Source organism: Triturus cristatus, chromosome 1_2 (genome assembly GCF_964204655.1).
Source record: "Triturus cristatus chromosome 1_2, aTriCri1.1, whole genome shotgun sequence".
Taxonomy (NCBI): domain Eukaryota; kingdom Metazoa; phylum Chordata; class Amphibia; order Caudata; family Salamandridae; genus Triturus; species Triturus cristatus.
Window position 1 is genome coordinate 1,178,540,473 of NC_140580.1, and position 25,429 is coordinate 1,178,565,901.

The following is a 25,429-nucleotide window of genomic DNA, read 5'->3' on the forward strand; positions in this document are numbered from 1 at the left end:
GCCAGGCCGGGCCCATCTTCTAACGTCTTCTCAGACCCCCCGGACATCATACCAAGGTACTGTTGATATCATAGTGGGGGCAAGTACGCGTCTGGGATCCACTCTTGTTTCAGCTGCCCTTATTGAGGCTTGATTTGAGACTTAATTATTATAAACCTCCAGAATCATGGGTAAGAGAAAGTTGCCAGATGCCACCGGAGGGATCCCCATAAACTTAGGAGGGGCAGCCAAAAGGAAAAAGGCTAAAAAGATTTCTAAACATTCTTCTACGAGTGCCTCTGGTACAATGGAACGCATAGAGACGCTAGTTGAGGACTGTGAAACAATTTTACAAGTTGCCCCGGCCTCCCTTCCCTCTCCTAGCACTGAGTCAGCTACCTCGAAGAAAAATCGACCTGGCACCATGTCTATTCCCCAAATGTTTTGTAAAGTACCCTCCCGCCAACAGGCACTCCAACATGATGACAAAGGGAGCGACGAGGGAAGCCCCTCGGTGCTTTCCCCTGGACTAGATTCTCTGAGACTTGATGTGAACCCCGTCCCTCTTGACCCTACAGTGATTGTGTGCTCCAACCGCTATGCGGTACTTACTGATAATCCTGATTTTGTTGCACCACTTGGCACAGGCTCTGAGCTTCATCAACGAGGCACGGCCATTGGGAAAGAGGGAGCGGAGACTTTAGATCGAATGGGTGGGGAAGACAGCTAACCTAGGGCAAACTGTTGAGTCATTAAGGCAGGAAATCAGCGAAATGAAACAACTAATTTCTGAGCTGATAACCATCATCAAAAAGGCAATTCCGCATCCCCCACCCATCCTATCTGACAAATTCCCCCTGTCTTCGCAATCTATCCTAACCCAGTCTGTATCCTTAAGTCATGCTGATAACCAGATCTCCCCTATCATTTCACCTGGGCATAGCAGAAATGAATCAAGGGCAACATCTAAAGATGGCCCTACTCCTGGTAACCCTCTTAAAAATCCCCACCTGGCTCCCACACTGACAACCCGCCCTAGCCACGCCATCCCATTGCGTAGAAATCTTTATTCCTGCTCACCCCCACTTGCTAACCAGCCTCAAAAACCCCTAGCTCCTAACAAGCCCACGGTTTATATGGTTGGGGTTCCATCAGCAAAAGGGCGTGAGGATGAAGGGTTGCTAAAAAACAAGGTTATCCATTGGATACGTCACGTGAGAGGTTGTCGATCCCAAATCAGGGATGACATAACTCGAGCTCAAAGACTCAGATCTGATGACAACCATACTGAAATTGTTGAACTCACCTTGGCTAGTTATCCCCTGGCTGAGGGCCTCTTCGCTCTAGAGTTTAGATCTTCCTCTCCAGACTCATCTGCAATCCAATTTAGGCGATTCCCCTCTGTTATATTGAATAGGAGGAGGGTTGAGGCTCAGGACCTACCAGAGGGGAACCATTCTGTACTCGACAGTGTTGATGGACTAACCCCTGATGCGAACCTCCCGAACCACATAGTTACTACCACTAATGTTGGTGTGGAATTGGTCCAATCTCATAATATTGTCCCTACGATATATAGTACCAATGTAACAAACATAGGTGGAGCGAATGGACCCCATACACAAGAATTGCACACTTGCGCCATTGATACCTTATCGCCCCCCCCCCCCCTCAACCTTAAAATGATATCCTGGAACATTGCCGGCCTGCGAAGCAAGCTTCCTCTCCCAGACTGGAATGATTCGATTACAGGTCATGATATATGCATATTCCAGGAGACCTGGAGTCTTGTTCCATTGCATAAATCAGGGTTTGCTTGTTTCTGTGTTCCGGCTGTCTCCAAAGGGCGAGGGCGTCCATCAGGAGGCCTCATGGTGTGGGTGAGCATCGCTCTCAATTGTAAGGTTTGCAATTTCATCTGCATCTCCCCAGATGTGATGCGATTGACATTGAGAGGGCCTAGGGGCGGTCCCGTCATTGAGCTTTTTAATGTTTACATTAGAGGAACATGTGGAGGTTCAAAGTCATCGATAATCACAACTTTGGAAGAGGAACTTTCCTCGTGTCCACCTGATTCTCTCATCTTAGTGGCAGGTGACATGAATTGTACGTTTGAACCCCTGGCCACAGAAGATTACCTCGAGACTGAGAGTGAGGATGCCAGGTGGTCTATTCCATCTCTGACATTACCCCCCATAAAAAAATGGACACCAGTAGCAATTCAACTAAACGCCCTAACTCTTGAATTTGGCCTTAGAGCAGCCAATGGACGTCTTCCATCTGACATCACTGGGGCGAACACATTTAATAGAAAGCATTGTCAAACTCGAATTGATTATATCCTGATAGACCGGCGACTATGGAGAAACGCAGTGGATAGGATTATAGTTCCATCTATTGAGAGCGATCATAATCCCCTGTGTTGAACTATGAAGAGTCCATGGTCTTCTGATCCACCAGATGCTGGCACCGGTTCCTCCATGCTTTCTAAGGAAATAGTTCCATCAAACTGCAGGAGATCTCAAATGGCCCCAAATTACTTGCAACGAGCCAAAATTAATTGCAATAAAGGAGGTCCTGCTAATCAATACTATGGAACTCCAAAAAGCATGTAGCGATCATGATGGGTGTCTAAGGGCTGGGACTATTCATACAGATACAGTCACGAAGATAGGTTCATTTTTCTTGTCACCCTCCCCCACGAGAATCTTCAACAAGCCTCACAAAACACCAGGTACATGGTACAGTTCGGAGTGTAGACAAAAAAAAAGACCTCACTAATAATCGCCGTCAAAAACTCTGACTCTAGTCAAGTGCATTGTGCCAGAAAAGAGTATAAAAAGGCAGTGACGCGAGCAAAGCGTGTCTGGGAGGAATCCCACTGGTTGGAACTAAAAGCCGCCAGTCTGGCTGGGGACGGAAATACCTTCTGGAACCTATGTAGAAAGTCTACAGGCTCGGATCCCGATACCATCCCAAACCACATCACAAACCAAGAATGGTTTGCCCATTTTAAAAAACTTTATTCTGGGGAGGAACCACAAAGCCCTCGATCTCTGTCCTATTTAATAGCCACTGCCTCTACCTCTGAGGCATGTGACCCCTTTGTGGAGTCTGAGGTCCTGATTGCCATTAACAAAATAGTCCCAGCCAAGGCCCCTGGCCCAGATGGCCTCCCCGGCGATTTGTTTCGAGCGGATGCCCAAAACTGGGCAAAGTACTTTACTATTCTGCTCAACGCTCTTATAAATGGATCTCCCGTTCCGGATTCTTGGAAGGGTGCCGAGGTGGTCCCAATATTCAAAAAGGGTTCCAGGGAGGACCCTGCTAACTATCGTCCGATCAGCCTTATTGATGCCGGCCAGAAGGTGGTTGGCAGGGCCTTATTGGAGAAAATCCTGCTGTGGATTAATGAGAATAACATCTTGTCTCATTACCAGGCAGGATTTAGATCAAATACAGGCACAATCGACCAGGTCTTCAGACTCCTTCTATACTGGAAGGTGGTCTTGATCGGCAAGGGTAGTCTCCATTTGGCGTTCATTGATCTGAAGACAGCCTTTGATCTGGTCCCTCGAGATCGTCTATGGCTAGTTATGAGGGAAACAGGCGTGCCCTTGCCAATCCTTGACCTCCTCATTCGCTTGCATGAGGGCAACTATGCCCAGATTAGATGGGGTAACCAGAATCAAAAAACTGCAAAAATTCCTGTTAATAGGGGAGTCCGCCAGGGCTGTGTTCTGGCACCCACCCTCTTCTCTATATTTGTGAACGGGGTGGTAACATTTCTACAAGACATTCCAGCAGACGCCCCAGCCCTGGCGGGCGACAAGGTCCCCGCCCTCCTTTTTGCAGACAACACCCTGCTAATTTCTAAGACCCCAGCAGGGCTGCAGAAGCTCTTGGACAGATTTTATTTGTTTTGTAATTTAAGAGGTTTGTCTATAAATACAACGAAGACTAAACTTCTTTCATTTAATTTATGCAGACCATCCAAAATTATTCCCAAATTGGATGGAACTACTCTTGAACTTGTAAAAGTTTTTGATTACCTTGGTATCAGAATAATGTTAGCTGGAAACCCCACTTGGATAAGATGCTCCTTAATCACAGGCGGGTTGCAGGAGCTATTATGAAAGAACATCGCTCCTCGCAGAGCAGGCCCATTGCACCCGCTCTAGTGATCTATCAAGCAAAAGCTGTTAGCTCTGCCCTGTATGGTGCCGAGTTATGGGGCTTCGACAACATTGAAGAAATTTCCAGGTCAGAGAATAAATTTTTGAGGGCATTGGTTTCAGTCCCAAGGGGCACCCCCCTCAATCCTCTACTTAGCGATCTGGGTAGGCGAACAATCAAGGACCTGGCAAGATTGCGCCCCCTGCTTTTCTGGGCACGTTTATGGCGTACCCCCGAACTATCAAAGTATGCAGAGGGCCTTAGAGAAGTGATTAACACCCCGGGTTCACACAAAGGGGGATGGCTCTGCAACATCAAGAAATTCTTTTCCCTGTTGGGACTTAGAGAAGTCTGGGAATCCGGCAAATTAATAAACAAGACTGACCTCAAAAGAGCATATTGGGCATGGATCGACACTAAAGAGATTAGTAACCCCAATTTAGGCAGGTTAACAGAAGACTTCTATCTACATAAGCAAGTCGTCAGCCTTGAGCCTTATCTTGATTTTATCCAGAAACCAAGATACAGAATGCTTTACATACAATTTAGACTGGGCACACTACCAAACCAAGAGTACACCAACAAATGGAAGCCTCCCTTCCAAACACCGGCATCTTGCCCGAATTGCAGCGGGAAGGTTGAAAGCATTGCACACCTTATGTTCGAATGCCCAGCCTATAAAAACCCAAGAGACAGGTGGCTAAGTCCTGTCTGTAGACAGCTGGGTACATTGAACCACCGTGTAGCCCTTAGAATTTTACAATCAGACACCAGGGCTGTGCTGGTTTGCGGTGTGGCCAAATTACTTGGATGGTTATGGATAATTAGGCTCAAGTCTTTCCGTTCTGACATGACTTTCTAGCTTTTTATACCTCACATTTTTTAGACTGCTTCCTTCAATCATAAGCATTGGGTTGAATATTCGAATTTAATTCTTTTTTATCTGATTGTAAATATTATATCATATATCAAATGTTATTATGTACCACCATGGAATATACAGTCTAACCTCACTATTCGATAACTTTGTATGATGTACGATGTGTGAAATATGAAAATGGCAATAAAAATATGTTTAAAAAAAAAATATATATCAAATGTATTTATTTATTTTTATCTACTTTCTTCTTATACGACAAACTGCATCTTTTATGTATGTATGTTGATGCTTTTATGATATAATTTTTATTGAAATAAAGCTTTGATTGATTGATTGATTCCCCTCTCGAATATTCCAGTTCCCAAAGGAGATTATGTAAATGCCTCAGTTGAGGGGCCTTTAGCCGCCATAAAAGTAGAACAAAGGGGGTCCGTTAACTTTACTCCATCAGCACTTAACCCCTTGGCTGTCCCTTTCCCGGACTCCGTTAAAACGGGAGGCCATTTAGAGATTAATGGCATCAAACCCATCTAGGAAAATATGGATACAAGTAGACTAGACTTAATTCCTCTGTTTGAAGCAGACCGTGTTAAATCGGGCCTCACTGCTTAAATGTTTCTCGGAGATCAAAAGCTTGAAACTTATACAAAGTAGCAACATAAATCTAGACTCCATCTTAACCACTGAAGTTGGTCATAAGTCGAGGGTATTGTTCAATTCCAAAGTTTTTGTAAATTTGCTATGGAAATGCTCGGAAGGCCTTCCAAGTAGGGAGATTGATGTTATTCCATTTTTTTAAGAAGCCTGATACAGAGCCCTCGACAATAGGTCTTTGCCAATCCCATTATTTCCAGATAGTGGAGGAGCCTAGCTCGAAGCAAAAGGAAATACAAATTTGAATGGATGAATATGGTAGACAAGTGTCATTTAAAGAATGCCCCTCCCTTTCCCTTAGGTGGAATTCTAAAGATGAGAGCCCCAAATGGAACTGGTTACCCAGTGCACTGTCGAGTGGGTCTAACAGTAATCACTCACAGCGGCCACCCTACTAGCAACAAATTAAAAATAATATCCTGGAATGCTGCAGGAATGAAGAATACTAGGGAGAAGTTAGTTTATTTGAGTACTTCAAATGCCGATGCAGTGTGCCTCCAGGAAACTTGGTGCACGGACGTGATGTGTAAGGACTTTCTCACCTTAGACTGCAAAGCAACACCTTCGAGGAAGGGACATGCAATGAGGGGGTGGCCCGTCTACTGTCGAATAAAATCCAATGGAATTACGATTGCTACAAAGATCCCAACAATCTATTTCTAGTAGTAAAGTTTTTTAACTCAGATGGAAATGCGAAAAGTCCACCATTAACGTTGATAAATACCTATATTCCGCCAGACGCTCCTTATGATGTCCTCTTAAATGCGGTCCTCTCCAACATTAAAAAAAGTTAACGATACAGAATTTCCCCCTCACATAGTTTTGGTAGGAGACCTGAACTGTAAGATCCCTAACTCTACAATGGACAGATTTCGTGACAAAGAAAAAGAGGAATCTATGTGATTCTGCAAGCTCTTTTGCCACAAAAAATAAGAACAATTGAGGGAGAAGGTTAGCTGTTAAATAAAAAAAAAAGGTCAATGGTGTTATAGTAAATGGGAGACTTCCATTCGACTCACCGGCAACTTTTACATGTAAAACCTCTAGGAGTGAGTCAATTCTAGACTACGTGGTGGTGGTAACTGCCTTTTCTTCCTGTTGAAAGACTTAAAGGTCTCCGATTCCTTTTGTAGTTCTCACAAGTTATTAACTCTCCTTATACATTTTAATTAGTCTCCGTCTGACCCTTGGGCATTAGATGGTGAATCTCTTGGCTTTGTCAAGAAAACAGGGAGATGTTATTGGGATAACAGGGCTACTTTAGGGCTTGAAAGTATCCTAGAGACCACCTTAGAGAAACTGCCCAGCTGGACAGGAACAGAAATAGCAAGTTTTAAGACATTTATGCAACAAGCAGTGAAAACTGCAAGGAAGGTGAATCAAAGGAAAAGTCTTAAAGTGGTCCCCCGATTCCTCCTGCTGTTGAATCATGAAATAAATACTCTAGTTAGGAAACAGTATCTGAATTATTCCTTGGAAAGATATTATAGAATATTATTAAAAAGGAGGAGGAATCGGGTAAGCGCCAGGTTAAGAAAGGAGAGAGAAGACAGTATTTGGATAAAACTTAGAGAAGCATCCTTTAAAGGCCAGATAAGAACCTTCTGGTCTGTTAGCGGGGAGGGTCGTGGAGCTAGAACCCGATCACTCCTTGTGGCTATTTAACATCATAAATGGGTTAGCTTTATTCCGGATCTATACGCAGCTTAATGAGGCGGCAATTAAGTACCTCGCACCAAAGGAAGACTTTACTTCGTATGGATCGCCCTCTGAAAAAGAAATAGAAATGGTGATGGGGATTGCAGACATCAGCGGCAGTGGGCCCGATGAAATACCAATCACAGTCATAAAACAAAACAGTGCACTGTGGAGCAAAATTCTTCACCCGGTATTTAAGTATTGTTATGGAAATAAAATGGTTCCCTCCTCCTGGAAGGGAAGCACATTAGTCCCACTGTTCAAGAAAGGAGACCGAGATCTTCCTCAAAAGTATCGTCAGATTGCGCTTCTTGATGCGGTGGGTAAAGTCATCGCTAAATGCCTTATGACCCAAATAAGCGATTGGGCGGACGCCAATAAAAAATTACCATTGGAGCAAACTGGGTTTAGAACGAAACATGGAACAATTGATAATTTAACTGCCCTACAGATAATAAATGAAAAATGTTGAAATTAGAGGAGAAAGGGTGTATACACCTTTTATAGACTTCTCCACAGCATTTGACAAAGTAGATCGTCCTTTGCTGTGGAGTCAGCTTCTGAATTTGGGTATGCCGGGCACCCTTTGGAGCTAGTCCGTGCCCTCCATATGGATACTTGGTGCAGAGTCCTAATGGGAGGGAAAGAGATCTCTCACAAGCTATCCCTACGGCAAATGGTGTAAAACAAGGATGTTTATTGGCTCCCCTGCTTTTCTCACTATATATCTCAGATCTCCCTTGCTATTTGGCCCAAAGTGAGGGCATTGCCCTGGTAATTGGGGGAACCGGATTGTGTGCCTGCTCTATGCAGACAACATAGTAATTTTGGATCGAACGCCTAGAGGATTAAATAGTCGCCTGCAGGTACTCCATAAATTTGCTGAGGCTTACCATTTAAAGATTAATATATTAAAAAATAAAACGGTGTATGCATGGAAGAAAGATGCGGAAGTATGGACATTTTGTATGGTCTGCAGGTGGCCAAAAATAGGAATTTTTAAAATCGTATACCTTTTTAGGAAAGAAAAGTGTGTGGCAACCTAAGGGATAAACCCACATAGAAAATAACATCTCTAAAGCCACCAATCAGGGGAAAAGCTTGGGTTCCCTTTCTAAGTCTACCGGAAAAAGACATTTTGCCCTTTTATTGCAGGTGTTTCGCGCAAGAATCCCTGTTTCCCTGAGGTATTGTATGGAATTGATTGATGTAGAGAAATGGGGATTTTTAAATGCAACGGAAGGCCGAATTTTAAGAAGTTTAGCCTCAGTTAATTCAGCATGTTCTGCGGCCGCCATCAGGTTAGAATTTGGATTGAGAAGTGCCTGGGCACAGGGTCTAGCGGGGATAGTGCGTTGGGTCCTAGGTCCGATAAAGGGGGATTTTGGTACACTAAGATCTTTACTTCGGAAAGAAATCTTAGAATGTTTAAAACAACAGTTATTCATTTTTTGAAATTTCAGGACTGCAATTAGATCAGTTCCTGCTCTCTACCTTATCGCCGTATCAATTAAGGGCCACCCTGAAACAGGCCACTTGGGATACAAGTTTCACAAGAGATAGGGAGGCTTGCACTCTGAAGAGGGCTATCCATCCGGTCATTAATACCTGTGTGATAAATAAAGTACAGACATATTTCTTAGAACCTGCCACTTGGCCTGCGCCGTTTTGGCTATTACTGAGGCAGGTGTGTGCTCCCTTTAAATCCTTTATTGTCAAAATGGTATGGTTCATCACCGATTTGTAATTTGTGCAATAATGGCCAGCAAGATGTTAATCGTGTATTAATTATTTGCCCAGCATTACTATTGTGTCGGCGAAAATGGATGAGACCAATGTGTCTACAGCGATCTATTTTTTCGCCAAATGAAATGTTCGGTCTTAGAATCTTTAACTTTAAGAGTTTTTTAAACCTGTGCACGGGCTCATTAGGTACGCAGGGAGCAGCTGCTAATACTCGTTTTTTATTCTATGAAATTTGCCTCCTACACTTTTTCACTAAGGGCATGAGGGATATTTTTAATCATTTTGGACTGTATATTATATTGCTATGTTTTAATCTGAAGATTTTTAATAATGTTGGATTCCGCTAAGGAGTCGCTGAAGCCTTGTTGGGAAGGAACATTTTCTGTGTTAATATTATCAAAATAGAATTCCTTACTATTGTATTGTGGATTCCTCAGTTTGTGTGGACCTTCATGGAGTTCCGTAATCATAAAAAATAAAATTGATTTGACCACTTCCAAGGGGAAGGGGCACTACCCTGTTTTGCACCATCCCAAGATGGTAGAATTTCAAGATCGGGGTTCACCTCGCCAGCCCTGCCCTGGGGGTGGTGGACGCTAAGTGGGGACCATCTGCCTGATCTAACTAATTTTCACGCCTTTCATCCGGCCAAAACTGGAGAAGGAACGTGTGCTCTGGCTTCCCCAATCTCTGGAGGTTTTGGGTTGGATTTCAAAGGCGGCATGGCTTTGAAGCTTCCCGCCCAAGAAGGCCATCCTGGCCTGGAGAAGGCGTGAAGCACCTCCACCCAAGCAGGCTTTGTCTCTGTCCTCAGGGCGCTGGCTGTCACCCAGGAGGTCAGAAACATGTCTGGTGGTGGCAGACTGGCAAAAGCAAGTCAGAGACCACACCAATGCTTGGTAGGTTTTCAGGGGCCCTATAAAAAGGTATCCTGTGTGCATCTATTAATAAATACAACACTGGCATCTGTGAGGATCTATTAACACAAGATGTTTGGTACCAAACACCTTAGAAGTCAGTGGAGTCATCAGGGAGCTAGGAAACAAGTAAAACAAGCATCCAGCCCATGCACTCTTCATGGCTTCCCTGTGCACTTACAATATCGCAGAATAGACTGGACATTGAAGGGGCATCCCTGCTCATGCGGATATGCCCACACATAGGATATAGTGCACCCTGCCTTAGGGCTATAAGGCCTGTGGTAGGGGTGAATTACCTATACCTTATGCAGTGTATGGGGGGCATAGCACAAAGGGCTGTGTGCCATGTCAACTCTTCAGATTTCTCTGCACCACGATACAAAGCCTGCAGTGGCCGTATGCATGATCTTGGTGAGGGGTCTCTGGGGTGGCACAATACATGCTGCAGCCCCAGTGGACCCTGTTGGTGCACCTTACCTGCGGTGTACCCAGGCTCCTCCTGCACACAATTGATAGAGTCCCCTACACCCACCGCTTCTGAGGAGGCTTATGGTACACATTACCTGCAGTGTCACATGGCTCCTCCTGTACACAACTGACTGAGCCCACTACACTCCCTGGCGTCTGAAGAGGCTCATGATGCACCCTACCTGCAGTGTCCCCCGGGTCCTCCTACACAAGTACACAACTGATGGAGTCCCCTACATATATCACCTGTGGATCCCTGGCCTCCGAAGAGGCTGAGGCTGCTCCTTACCTGCGCTGTCACCAGGCTCCTCCTGCACACCTGCACCCTGAGTCACTTTCACGATCTGCATACGAATCAGCTCCATTTTTGTCTTGCTGTCATGAAGCATCTGCTGAGCCGTGCTAGAGAGTTTACGATCCTGGCAATCAGGAAAGAAACCAATCATTGTAGCAGATGAGCCAGTAGAAGAGAAGGAGATAATCTATCAAACAAACATAAGGTTGAACTAGTTGGAGCGAACTGAGACTCGGACCGAAGAGGCCTGGAGTTTCAGCTCTTTCACTAGTGGCAATGGGAGGCCCTCGGTTATCTGCTCAAGACCCTCACAAAAGGGGTGAGGTACACAACACTACAAGCGGCCTGTGGTTCAAGCATTAAATCTGTGCTGAGAAAAGGAAGGAGTTATTTACCTGTAAATGCAGTTCTCCAGTATTGGTATCTTTTATAGATTCACATGCTTGAATCATTCCCCGTTGTCGAAGGGGGGAGTCCCACTGTACCATAGTAAAACAGTATGTATCACTATCCTAGGCTAAAATGGGAATGAACACTATTTGAAAAACATTAATAATCACCTCCATTTATAGAGGTTCACCTTATGGAAGCAGATGATGTAGTACGGCCTGTCCAATGGCTGCATCACTTTGCTGTGCCGATTATAGGCAGCAGTGCTGCGTGAACATGAGGGTGCTCTTGCACGCCGCAGCACGGCATATCTTCTTCAGTGTGATCCCTGCAAACAGAGCAGCCAAGGTGGACACTGCCCTCATTGAGGGAGCCTTTGTTGCAGCAAAACTGGATAGTAGCAGAAATCCATCTTGCGATGGTTGCTTTCGTGACTGAAGTCCCTTCACGAGACAGACCATAAGAGACCGACAGCTGATACTAATAGAACGGGGGACGCGCCAAGGGTGCCCCCTCTCCCCCCTGATCTTTGCCCTCATGATTGAACCGTTAGCAAAGACGCTTCGTACTTCAGCTGTGGGATTCCTCTTGGGGATGGTATGCATGCGGTCTCGCTTTATGCGGACATTCTGTTGTACGTAAATTACATCCGGGCGCTTCCTCCGGTCATACCCGCCACCCTGAAGTTGTTTGCATCTCTGTCTGGGCTGGGTGTGCACTGGGGTAAATTTTGCTTATATCCCTTTAACCCTGGTACGGAGGATCCGCGTTGGGAAGTGGATGGGACGGTGGTACAATGGCAGCAAACGACGTTCAGATACTTAGGGGTCCGTATTTACCATAATGATCACGATCTTATGGACGGTAACATCACGAGTGGTCACAGCGCTCAAGTCACAGATTGATTTTTGGAAGTCGCTCCACCTTTCCGTCATCGGCAGAGTGGAATTAAAAAGGTTATTAATTTACCGTTCTACCTACCAGTGTCGTCCTTCCGCTCCCTAGAGAGTATCATCCGAGAATTCATCTGGAGCAAGTCGCGGTGCAGAGTAGCACTGGCGAAACTGTACCTATCTCGCTCGAGAGGGGGGATTGGCTCTACCCAATTTTGAACATTATTTTTTGGCATCTCAAATCCTATGGGTGACGAAACGGGTGGAGGAGTTACATTTGTCAGACTCAGCTGGACACGAACCACCGTACACCCTGGACAAGATTCTTTCCCTTTTCCACCCTTGTAATTGATCGAACAAACCCCTCCCCTTGCTAGTCTTGATAGCACGGAAATGTTTGCCGGGCGCTGCGTCTTACTAGACAGGTCACTCCGTACGCACTCGCTGTGCCTTTGCTGGGGATGCCAACTGTGCAAAGATGCGTACAAGTATGGACTTTACTGATTGGGTGGGGGCTGGTATAACCACTCTGGGGGAATCTATACAGAGACAGTACACTGCGTCCATTTCTAGCTATCTCGACAGAGGATGGATCTCCCCCGGGCCAGTTTTTAAATCATGCCTCCTGGATGGCCCCATTGCGGCGATGGTGGGGAGATATTACACAGGAACCTCCGACGAATCTCGTAGTGCAACATATACATGTTATGGGTACGGGTCGACACTTGGTGAAGTGGTTCGCGGAGTCAATCCGGGAGCATACTCTAATTCATCTTGCGCAGTTGAGAACTAAGTGGGAGACAGACCGGGAGAGGCCTTACTCAGAAAAGGAATGGTCTATGGTCTTGGAAAGTCCGAAACAGGTCTCCTGGAACGCTTGTTTTAGGTGAATTCAATTTTATATCATTCACAGGGCTTATCTCACCCCAGTTAAAATCAACCGATACTTTCATTGAAACGATACATGCTGCCCACATTGCAAGCTAACAAATGCCGATTTGTTACACATACTGTGGTCCTGCCCCGCTTTACGTACCTACTGGGAGGGGGTGCTTGAGGCATAAGTCACTTGCACGGATAGGGAGGTGCCACGCTTATTGGAGACGTGCATCACCGGCGTCTTCTTACGACAAACACAAAGCGTCCACCCGGTTTCAAGTTCTCGGTTTTATTGTGGCAAAGTGATTGATTACCCGTAAGTGGAAAGCGGTGGAGCCTCCGCCTGTGAGAGCGTGGCTCCTATCTATGCTGAATTGGGCGAAGGCTGAAGCGGTCTCCCTGACACGGGAAGAGGCATTAGGTTTGCGCAAATTTCCCATCTCCGCTGCATCGAATACTATGCTATGTGCGTTACAAGGGTTGATGATGACGGATGACTTATCGGATGTGCCTTCTCCGAACAACTAGAGTATTGCACTGAAACAGACCCATGGCCCGAGTATTTGTATTGATGAGTATACAGAGTGCCCTATACCTCATTATGTGGATACATCTCCTAGTCAGGATGTGCACATATTGGATAGTCGCCTTTCCTGCTTCCATGCGGCTCTTGGTCGTCCTCACACCCCCCTTCCCGACATTTTTATTTCCCTTGTTAAATGCTGCTTTAAAAAAAACCTGTTTGATTCCAAAATCAATTGCTGTGAAGCCAAAAGAAACATACCCATTGTTAGACCTGTCAGCCCTTTGGGTGGTCCCTCCTCATCATTATTTATTTTGTCCCACTTTTGCCTCAAACCCTGTTTGAATTTTTCCTTTTTGGGAACCACCAGACTTTTTCGTGTTGCTACAGATTCAGGGAGCCATTTTAGCTACCCCTGAAACTTCTGTCTGAGGGCCTGGAGCACAAAATGGTGGCCACCTGTGACATCACCAGCATCCACTGGAACCTACCAGCACCTTCCAGAACATTCCAGGAGCTTCCAGAACCCTGTGACCGTTGGAGGCGGTTTAGAATGTTGGGAGGATAAGAGAGGCAGTTGGCAGTTGGAGCTGGCAGTTGGCACCTGACTGGTGAAGAGAGAGGAGCACAACAGTGAAGGAGGAAGGAGTGAAGCAGCAGGGGTGGAAACTTGTGCCTGGAGTGGGGTCCATAAACCCACCCTTGATACTTGTCCCTACTGATGGATCCCAGCCTATAGCCCTGTGTGGGAAGAAGACAGAAGAAAACCATCCTAAGGACCTGGACAGCAGGAACAGGCCTTAGAACCAAGAAAACAGCAAGATTCTGACCTGAGAACTGGTTTCCCTGGAGTCCGGCGTCGAGTAGCCTGAAGACCTGGAGCCCGAGGTGGAGAAGCGGCGCTGACTGAAGTAGCAGACGTCGTACCCGGAGCCGCCTGAGGTCGTGAGAGGGCGCCGACGGGGGTCGAGAGGAATACCAGAGGTCGAGGAGGAAGTGAACCGAGGTCGAGCGAGCGGCGTCATCGGAGGAGTGAAGTCCGCCCTCCGGAGTCGTCGGAGACCGAGGTAGAGGAGCACCGGAGGTCGGGAGTGAGGATCGCACTCCGGAGTCGCCCGGAACCTGAGAGGAGGAGCACCGGAGGTCGGGGGTGAGGATCGCACCCCGGAGTCGCCGGAAGTCGACATCGAGGCCAGGCCGGCCGACGTCATCGGAGCCGAGAGCGCCATCGGACCGGAGCCGCCCGAAGTCGACATCGTGAAGAGACTGCCCGACGCCGTCGAATCGGAGGTAGAGATCGAACCGAGGCCGCCGACATCGGACCGGAACCGCCTTCCGGCGTCGACAAAGAACTGACATTGTGCCGAGGCCGCCGAGACCGAACCGGAACCGCCTCACGGCGTCGACACGACTCCAGCGGCGTCGGAACATCAGAAAAAGGGCAGTAAGTGGAGTAGAGGGCGCCTAAGGCCCTGTGGAGACCTGAGAGACTACTCTAAGGGGCTAGGGAGGTGCTGAAACCCACCTGACTGTGCCTGGGGTGAACTGGGACTGACCTAGAGAGGTTGTGTGGAGACGGGAAGCCAGGGCATTGGTATTCCCCCCTTTGATCTACCTCAGTTTAGGCCTCAGCCTTGTCCCAGCCAGGGAGTAGCCTCCCCCCTCAAGCCTTCCACAACCCTACAAGCTGTGCCTGGGCCAAATCAGCCCTTAAGAAGTGAAGTGTCTTCTGATTATATGAGGGGTGCTGTATACTTTTAATTACTTATTGGGGATACTGTATTTGAGTTTTTACCTATTTATTGCTGCACTATAGTTATAGGTCCACAGGACTTGTTGGTGTACAATATTTATTGATACAGTATTTATTGCCTCAAAGTATTTAATTGTCTGTATATATTGCACTTGTATTTATGCCCTGTTATTTATGATCACCCCTATTTATTTCATCAAACAGCCAATATTTATTTGACCTGCACTAATTGAAACTTGTATATTGTGATTGACCTATTTATTTTTCCAATCAGCAACTAAAAGAAAAAGATAAAGAAAGAATATTTTCATAATTTTTACGGTGTAGAGTCGTTTTTGGAACGGATGCACGCATGGTTATTGTATGGGTATATTGTATGCTTAGCACTGCGCCTGTTTCCTGACCACTCGAGCCAAGCTACCCCATTGTGTTGGGAAGGTCCACCACCACCCTGCGGAGTGGGAGTGGGGCTGTTTCCAACATAAATTGGTGTTCAGTGGTGGGATAGAGCTGTGCCTACATATACTCAACAATAACTGTGGGTAGTCCATAGGCCTACACCGGGAGTTTTCTCACAGCGGCCTTCCAAATTGTGGGTTTTTGTTTTTCCAAATTTACTCTGGTGGTGGGAGGAGGTATTACTAAAGGTACCCCCCTGCATTGTTACTGCACAAAACCTGTCCTCTAACCTGAGTGGGCAAGATGGAGTTTGTACTGGAAGATTTAGAAACGTACACTGTGGCCCAACTCAGGGAGTTTTGCCAGCGGGAGGGGGTGTACTGTCCCCCAGGAGCAAAGAAGGGTGCACTCCAAACCAGCTTAATGGCTTGGGGGGAGGCACGCCGAGAAAGCAAGGCTGAGGAGGAAGACAGGGATGGAGAGCCTAACCCCGAGGGGGCTGAGATGTACCAACCTGAGGTGGGGAACCTGTCAGCAGGGCCCAGGACACTTTCTAGGAAGGGCAGCACTGTCTCTAGTGGGGGCTTATCCAGCGTGGAGTTAGCAGATCGGAGAGAGAAAAGACAGCTCACATGGGATTTAGCAAAGCTGGAGAAGGAGAAGGAGGAACAGAGGTTGGCTCATGAGACGGAGAAAGAGAGGATGGCTCATGAGATAAGACTGAAAGAGATAGAGCTTCAGATCCTAAGAATAGGGGCACAACCTGTTCCTAATGGTGGCAGCCAAAACCAAGAGGTCACCAGGGAATCCAAACCTTACCTGCCAAAGGACATAGTAGCTAGCTATGGGGCGGGTGACGACATCGCCAAGTGGCTAGCAGCCTATGAGGTCTCGTTGAGGGCCCATGGGGTTCCAGTGAAGTACTGGGGAGGGGGGTTGTATAAGTACATGCCTCCAGCTGGTAGGGATGCTTTATTGGCCCTCGAAGAGGATGAGCAGACCCACTACCCCACCATGAAACTGGCGCTCATCAGAAAGTTTGGACTAACACCTGAAAAGTACAGACAGAAGTTCAGGGGTAGTCACAAGCTGGGCACACAGAATTGGGTGGACTTCCTGGACTATGCAAAGAAGGCACTGGAAGGTTGGATTCAGGGCAGTGAAGTAAGGAACTACGAGGAGCTGTTTGACCTAGTACTGAAGGAACACCTACTCGAGAAATGTTTCCCTGAACTGCGGCAACACCTGGTGGATAGCAAGCTGACCAGCCCCCGGAAGCTTGCTGAGGAGGCGGACATTTGGGCTAGTACCCGGGTGTCCACAAGGGGGACTGGAGGGGATACTCAAAAGGCCGGACAGGGCGCCCCCCAGAAGAAAGAAGGAGGGGAAAAGAAAAAGGAGTTCTCCAAAGGCCCCCAAAATAACTTCCAAGGGAAGGGAACAGGATTCACCTCTAAGGCTAACCCACCCAGAAACCCTAATCCTGGCCAGAGTCAGCAGCCAAGGGTTGTCCATTGCTACGAGTGCGGTGGCGTTGGACACTATAAAGGAGATCCGAAGTGTCAGAAACGATCACCCCCTCCCACTGGAGGAAAGACCCCCGGAGTAGCTAGTGCAGTGCTCGGGGAGGAGATGCCCTTAACTAAGGGAAGGGAGTGGGCGGGTGTCACTTTAGTGTCCCTGGGAGAACGGGAGATGGTTCCTAAGATCCAGGTGCCCGCAAATACCGCGAAGTATGGGCAGTGGATCACCATCAACGGCTAAAGAGGGGAGGCTCTGAGAGACACAGGAGCCAGTATGACTATGGTGCGTAGCCAGCTGGTGTCTCCAGAACAGGTAATTCCCGATGTACTCCACCCAGCCGCGATGGCTGACGGCAGAACAGGTCACTATCCAGTGGCCGAGGTTCCCTTTGAATGGGGGGGGGTTGCAGGTTCACTTCGAGTTGCCGTAAGCCCTGCCGTGCCAGTCGATTGTCTGCTGGGCAATGACATGGAGCACAACGCTTGGAAGGAGGTGGAATACCGGACTCACACCGAGATGCTGGGTACACCTGACTGGGCCTGTGTTAGCACAAGGTCCGTGACTACCCGAAGAGGGAGTTCATTTCGGCTGGAGCCTGGAACAAAGGCCCAGCCGGCTGCCAGTCAAGGGAAGAACCGAGGACAGGAGGAGCCTGCCTCGGCGTCTCCACCCCGTAGGACGGATAGGCCACCGGAGGTGGTGGACCAGGAGTCTGCGGAGGGGGACGTTACCAACCTGGAGGACCTACCCATCCCGGCCGAGTGGCACGTGGAGGGAGGCCCGTCCAGGGAGGAATTCTGCCAGGGCCAGAGGGAGTGCCCTACCCTTGAGGGGCTGAGGCGACAGGCCGAAGCCCAGGCAGCAGGGAACGTTGAAGGGAACTACAGTGTTTACTGGGAGGATGGCCTCCTCTACAGTGAACCCAAGGCACCCCTACATGGATCGTCACGAGCCTTGGTAGTTCCTCAACGTTATCGAGCCTTCCTTTTAGAGTTGGCTCACGAGATCCCCTTGGCAGGACACCTGGGGCAAGACAAGACCTTCGCCCGTCTTGTCCCACACTTTTATTGGCCTCAGATGAAAGTGTCGTCCGATACCTACTGCCGGACATGTGTGTCTTGCCAAGCCAGTGGGAAAACAGGGGTGAAGCTGAAAGCTCCCCTGGAACCACTTCCTGTCGTTAGCACCCCCTTTGAAAGGGTGGGCATCGACATTGTGGGTCCGTTAGATCCACTAACATCAGCTGGTCACAGGTTTATCCTAGTCCTGGTGGATCATGCCACACGGTACCCAGAGGCAATACCTCTGAGGACCATAACAGCACCTGTTGTGGCTAGGGCCCTGATGGGAATCTTTACCCGAGTGGGTTTTCCCAAGGAAGTTGTGTCCGACAGGGGGACCAACTTCATGTCAGCGTATATGCGGGCAATGTGGAAGGAGTGTGGAGTGACATACCGGTTCACCACTCCTTACCACCCCCAGACCAATGGTCTGGTGGAGAGGTTTAACAAAACCTTGAAGGGCATGATCAGAAGTCTGCCTGAAAGCCTGCGGAGGAAATGGGACGTCCTCCTACCCTGTTTACTTTTTTCTTACAGGGAAGTGCCACAGAAGGGAGTGGGCTTCAGCCCCTTCGAGCTTCTGTATGGGCACCCTGTACGTGGACCTCTTAACCTGGTGAGAGACGGATGGGAAAGAACTCCCAGAAAGCTCCCCCAGGATGTGGTGAGCTACATGCTGGCCTTCCGGAGCCAAATGGCTAAGTTGTGGAAGCAAGCTTCTGACAACCTGGAAGCCAGCCAAGCAGTAATGAAGGCGTGGTATGACCACAACGCTCACCCGGTGGAGTTGGAGCCTGGCCAGAAGGTGTGGGTGATCGAACCCGGAGAGCTTAGTGCCCTCCAGGATCGCTGGTCAGGACCCTTTGAGGTGTTGGAGAAGAAGGGTAAGGCTACCTACTTGGTGGACCTGAAGACCCCTCGTCAGCCCCTGCGGGTGCTGCATGCCAACCGCCTCAAACCCCACCACGAGAGGCCCGAAGTCATCTTGATGATGGTGACTGACGGAGGAGAGGACGTGGAAAGCGAGCCTCTCCCTGATCTGTTTGCGTCTCAAGAAAAGGATGGGTCGGTGGAGGGAGTGATTCTCTCCCCATCTCTAACTCCTGAACAGCAGGAGGACTGTCGCCAGGTCCTGGGGCAGTACTCTTCGTTGTTCTCCCTTGTCCCGGGTAGGACTCACCTGTGCGTCCATGACGTGGACACAGGGGACAGCCCACCTGTGAAGTCCAAGATCTACCGGATGTCAGACAAGGTGAAGGCCAGCATTCATAGTGAAGTCACTAAGATGCTGGAGCTAGGAGTGATTGAACCTTCTAGCAGCCCCTGGTCTAGTCCGGTGGTGTTAGTACCGAAAGCTGCACCACCGGGTGCCCAACCAGAACTGAGGTTCTGTGTGGACTACCGGGGACTGAATTCAGTGACAAAGACTGATGCACATCCGATCCCTAGGGCGGATGAATTGATTGACCGGCTGGGAGCTGCCCAATATCTAAGTACCTTTGACCTTACTTCAGGGTACTGGCAGATCTCGTTGACTGATGGAGCAAGGGAAAGGTCAGCCTTCTCCACGCCCAATGGCCACTACCAGTTGTGTGATGCCCTTTGGGCTCAAGAACGCACCTGCCACGTTTCAGCGCCTGGTAAACCAGATCCTCACCGGAATGGAGAGTTTCTCTGCTGCTTATCTGGATGACATAGCCGTCTTCAGTAACAGCTGGGAGGATCACTTGCGTCACCTGCAAGCTGTTCTCCAGGCCCTGAGACAAGCTGGATTGACGATCAAGGCCAGCAAGTGCCAGATCGGGCAGGGGTCGGTAGTGTACCTTGGACACTTGGTGGGTAGGGGAACGGTGCAACCCCTCCAGGCGAAGATCGAGGCCATCATGGCCTGGGAACCCCCCAAGACACAGACTGAGGTCCGAGCATTTTTGGGCCTCACGGGATACTATCGCCGCTTCGTGAAGGGGTACGGTACCATCGTAGCCCCTCTCACGGAGCTCACGTCCAAGAAACAACCTCGACGGGTAGTCTGGACGGAGGCTTGTCAGCAAGCCTTTGAGAGATTGAAGAAAGCCATGTGCGAGGCCCCGGTCTTAAGGGCCCCAGACTTTTCCAAGGAGTTCATTGTCCAGACAGATGCATCAGAACATGGCATTGGGGCAGTGTTATCGCAACTCAACGAAGAGGGTCTGGATCAACCCGTGGTCTTCCTATCCCGGAGACTACTTCCCAGGGAACAGAAGTGGAGTGCAATAGAGCGTGAAGCCTTTGCAGTGGTATGGGCTCTGAAGAAGTTGCGGCCATACCTGTTTGGATCGCACTTCCTAGTTCAGACCGACCACAGACCCCTTCGTTGGCTGATGCAAATGAAGGGGGAGAATCCCAAGTTGTTGAGGTGGTCTATTTCCCTACAGGGGATGGACTTTCAGGTGGAACATCGGCCTGGAGTGGACCACGCCAATGCAGACGGTCTCTCAAGGTATTTCCGCCTTAGTGATGAGAACTCCCAAGGGGTTGGGTAGCTCTCCCCACTTTCAGCTGGGGGGGACGCGTGTTAGACCTGTCAGCCCTTTGGGTGGTCCCTCCTCATCATTATTTATTTTGTCCCACTTTTGCCTCAAACCCTGTTTGAATTTTTCCTTTTTGGGAACCACCAGACTTTTTCGTGTTGCTACAGATTCAGGGAGCCATTTTAGCTACCCCTGAAACTTCTGTCTGAGGGCCTGGAGCACAAAATGGTGGCCACCTGTGACATCACCAGCATCCACTGGAACCTACCAGCACCTTCCAGAACATTCCAGGAGCTTCCAGAACCCTGTGACCGTTGGAGGCGGTTTAGAATGTTGGGAGGATAAGAGAGGCAGTTGGCAGTTGGAGCTGGCAGTTGGCACCTGACTGGTGAAGAGAGAGGAGCACAACAGTGAAGGAGGAAGGAGTGAAGCAGCAGGGGTGGAAACTTGTGCCTGGAGTGGGGTCCATAAACCCACCCTTGATACTTGTCCCTACTGATGGATCCCAGCCTATAGCCCTGTGTGGGAAGAAGACAGAAGAAAACCATCCTAAGGACCTGGACAGCAGGAACAGGCCTTAGAACCAAGAAAACAGCAAGATTCTGACCTGAGAACTGGTTTCCCTGGAGTCCGGCGTCGAGTAGCCTGAAGACCTGGAGCCCGAGGTGGAGAAGCGGCGCTGACTGAAGTAGCAGACGTCGTACCCGGAGCCGCCTGAGGTCGTGAGAGGGCGCCGACGGGGGTCGAGAGGAATACCAGAGGTCGAGGAGGAAGTGAACCGAGGTCGAGCGAGCGGCGTCATCGGAGGAGTGAAGTCCGCCCTCCGGAGTCGTCGGAGACCGAGGTAGAGGAGCACCGGAGGTCGGGAGTGAGGATCGCACTCCGGAGTCGCCCGGAACCTGAGAGGAGGAGCACCGGAGGTCGGGGGTGAGGATCGCACCCCGAAGTCGCCGGAAGTCGACATCGAGGCCAGGCCGGCCGACGTCATCGGAGCCGAGAGCGCCATCGGACCGGAGCCGCCTGAAGTCGACATCGTGAAGAGACTGCCCGACGCCGTCGAATCGGAGGTAGAGATCGAACCGAGGCCGCCGACATCGGACCGGAACCGCCTTCCGGCGTCGACAAAGAACTGACATTGTGCCGAGGCCGCCGAGACCGAACCGGAACCGCCTCACGGCGTCGACACGACTCCAGCGGCGTCGGAACATCAGAAAAAGGGCAGTAAGTGGAGTAGAGGGCGCCTAAGGCCCTGTGGAGACCTGAGAGACTACTCTAAGGGGCTAGGGAGGTGCTGAAACCCACCTGACTGTGCCTGGGGTGAACTGGGACTGACCTAGAGAGGTTGTGTGGAGACGGGAAGCCAGGGCATTGGTATTCCCCCCTTTGATCTACCTCAGTTTAGGCCTCAGCCTTGTCCCAGCCAGGGAGTAGCCTCCCCCCTCAAGCCTTCCACAACCCTACAAGCTGTGCCTGGGCCAAATCAGCCCTTAAGAAGTGAAGTGTCATCTGATTATATGAGGGGTGCTGTATACTTTTAATTACTTATTGGGGATACTGTATTTATTGAGTTTTTACCTATTTATTGCTGCACTATATTTATAGGTCCACAGGACTTGTTGGTGTACAATATTTATTGATACAGTATTTATTGCCTCAAAGTATTTAATTGTCTGTATATATTGCACTTGTATTTATGCCCTGTTATTTATGATCACCCCTATTTATTTCATCAAACAGCCAATATTTATTTGACCTGCACTAATTGAAACTTGTATATTGTGATTGACCTATTTATTTTTCCAATCAGCAACTAAGAGAAAAAGATAAAGAAAGAATATTTTCATAATTTTTACGGTGTAGAGTCGTTTTTGGAACGGATGCACGCATGGTTATTGTATGGGTATATTGTATGCTTAGCACTGCGCCTGTTTCCTGACCACTCGAGCCAAGCTACCCCATTGTGTTGGGAAGGTCCACCACCACCCTGCGGAGTGGGAGTGGGGCTGTTTCCAACACCCATGTACTCGATTATTGTACAGTTGGTACTATAAATCACCATAACCCGACTAAACTGCATCAGTGATGGAGGGAGGAGGTTAATGATTGACGGGATATGCCATTTGCCTCGAACAGGTCTCGCTGCTGTAGCTTTGCTGTTGACTCCTGACCTGAAATTGCCGTTTCCCTATTGGCTCTGTATGGCATTTTCTGGGGACAGTATATGGTTTCTATACTCATGTGTAAAGCAACAAAATCTTCAATAAACAGAACAAACAAAAAAAAATATATAGAGACCAACAGTTGTTCAGTTTTCCAAAGTGAAGCAAGACGTAGATGGATTTTAAGAGATTGCTTAGTGTCCAAGGTGTGGAGAGACCATTAAGTAGGAGATGCCGGATTTGGGGAAAAAAGTATGAGAGTAAATGCTTCGGTTTATGGAGAGTAAATTGCGATGGAACCTTGGGGATGAATTTTGGGTTTGTTCTGAGAGGCACATAATCGTTAGTGAAACTCAAGAACGGTTCCTGCAGCGTGAAAGCCTGACTCTCGCTGGCTCTTCTTGTGGGAGTGAGAGAACAGCAAAGTGACCTTCCGTGCGATACACTTCAGGTCTGCTTGGTGAATGGGTTCAAAAGGAGGCTTTATAAGCTGCAAGAGAGCCACATTGAGGGGCCATTCTGGGGGAGGAGCTCAGAACAAACCCTTCATTAATGGTTTGACTGTTCTCATGGAACAGAGCGAGAGAGAGAGTGTGCAGAACATATGAACTTTAGAATTGCGGCACGGTGAACCTTTACAGATGCATGTACCAATCCTGATCTAGCTAGCAACAGGACGCAAGGATGAATCCGTTTAGGAGCCCTTTCCAATGGATGCAAGTTAGATTTTTGACACAATGAATGGAAACAATTCCATTTTAGTTCGTACATCTTGTTTGGAGCTTCAACTCTTGCTTTGGATAGAATCTCTGCAGTCCTGAGGGATATTTAAGTCTCGGAACTCAGAAGCCATTCATGCTATTGGAGAAAGGCTGGTTCTGGGTGTAGGATCTGGCCGCTGCACCTCGTTAACAGTGTTGAAGTTGTCAGTAGGCAAATGGGATTGGACTCAGACAGCAGGAGCTGCTCCATAAACCAAGGCTGTCAGCCATGTGAAGCATTTAGAATGAGGTGACAGTGCTCAATTTTTATTTTGCTGAGAATCCTTGGATTGAGAGGGAAGGGGTGTGAGGGGACCATGACCATCTCATTGAAAGGGCATCCCCCCACCACCCTGGGAGCGGGTACTGAGTGGCATAGAACTGGCATGGTCTGTCACGAAGAGATCCAATACTGGTTTGCCCCACTGTGAAAATATTTTGGCCAGCTCCGACTGATCTAGTTCCTCCATGTGGCAACTCTGCTTCTTCTGAGCAGGTCCACTAAAGTGTTGTTTACTTCGTACACGTGTTCGGCCTTCAGAGATATCGTGAGAGTTGTGAGCCAGCTACAAAGCTTGTTGATACAATACATGCTGGTCGTATTGTTCATACGTACCAGTACCGAAGCTCCTGCTATTCGTTGAAGAAAAACTGGCAGGGTGAAAGATAGCGCTTCCAGTTCCAGGGAGTTGATAGTCATGGTTTTGTGAAGGGCCGACCACTTCCCCTGGATTTGCAGGTACTGCAAGTGGCCACCGAGCCCTCTATAGAGGCATCGGTGGTGAGGACTACGTCGGGTACTAAAGTCAAGAAAGTGAAGCCTTTTGAAAGACGAGACATTTGAAACCCACCACGCGAACAATGGCCTCATTTCCAGCCATGCCGGCGGGACCAGGTCGATTGTGGACGAGATCATGCAGAGTAATGGCTTGTACAGCCGCACTGTAACAGACTTTCTTCTAGAAATCTTTAACGTTTGTTAACCTTTGCTGTCTGTCTTGCGAGAGGAAGGATTGGTTTAGTTTGTATTTAGGTTGGCTGCTAGAAATGGTAATTTGACTTGGGATAGGTGAGTATTTTGGGTAATTCACAGTGAGGCCTAGTCAGTGAAACGAGAGGCAAGCTTTAAAGCTTGATGTGGTGTTTAGGCTTTGAGCAGCCAGTCGTCTAGGTAGGGGAATACCGGATGACCTGGTTTTCCAAGTGTGGCTGCTACTGAGACAAGACATTTGGTGAAAATGTGGGGAGCTGACTTCAGGCCGAATGAGATAACTCAGAACTGGTAATGGGTGCCGGCTACGGTGAAGCTGAGATTTATGATGTGTATGGGAATGTGGTAATATGCATCTTGTAGGTCCAGAGAGGTCATGTAGTCTCCGCTGTTGAGCAGGTGCAGGATGTAGGAGAGAGCAATAATGTGGAAGGATTGTTTACATAAGAATTTGTTTAGCTTCCTGAGGTCTAGAAGGGGGTCTCCATTCCCCAGTTTTCTTTCTTATAAGGGAGAAAAAAAGAAGAAAAAAAAGAAAGAAATCGGGAGTAGAATCTCATGTCTTTCTGGGAACAAGGGGCCCTTTCTATCGCAGCCTTGGTCAACATTACGAGAGCTTCTTTTCTCAATAAGTGAAGACTAGGTGGGTGCGCTACCCTGGGAGGATTGTTTGGTGGTCTCTGTACAAACCCGGGGTATGTCCATAGTTGACCAGATCTCATACCCATTTGTCCAATGTTATATTTCTCTATTGAAGGAGGTAGTTGGTA

General features: G+C 48.5%; 1 protein-coding gene across 2 annotated transcripts in view; it reads right to left on the minus strand.

Moving 5' to 3' along the window:
• The window catches only part of PKN3 (protein kinase N3), a 391,919-nt gene that overhangs the window by 340,797 nt on the left and 25,693 nt on the right, over window positions 1-25,429 (minus strand). For both annotated transcript variants that reach the window (XM_085614062.1, XM_085614063.1), the window contains exon 4: window positions 10,811-10,940. In XM_085614062.1, coding sequence (XP_085470188.1) covers window positions 10,811-10,940 — 130 coding nt within the window. The remainder of the gene's footprint in view (window positions 1-10,810; window positions 10,941-25,429) is intronic.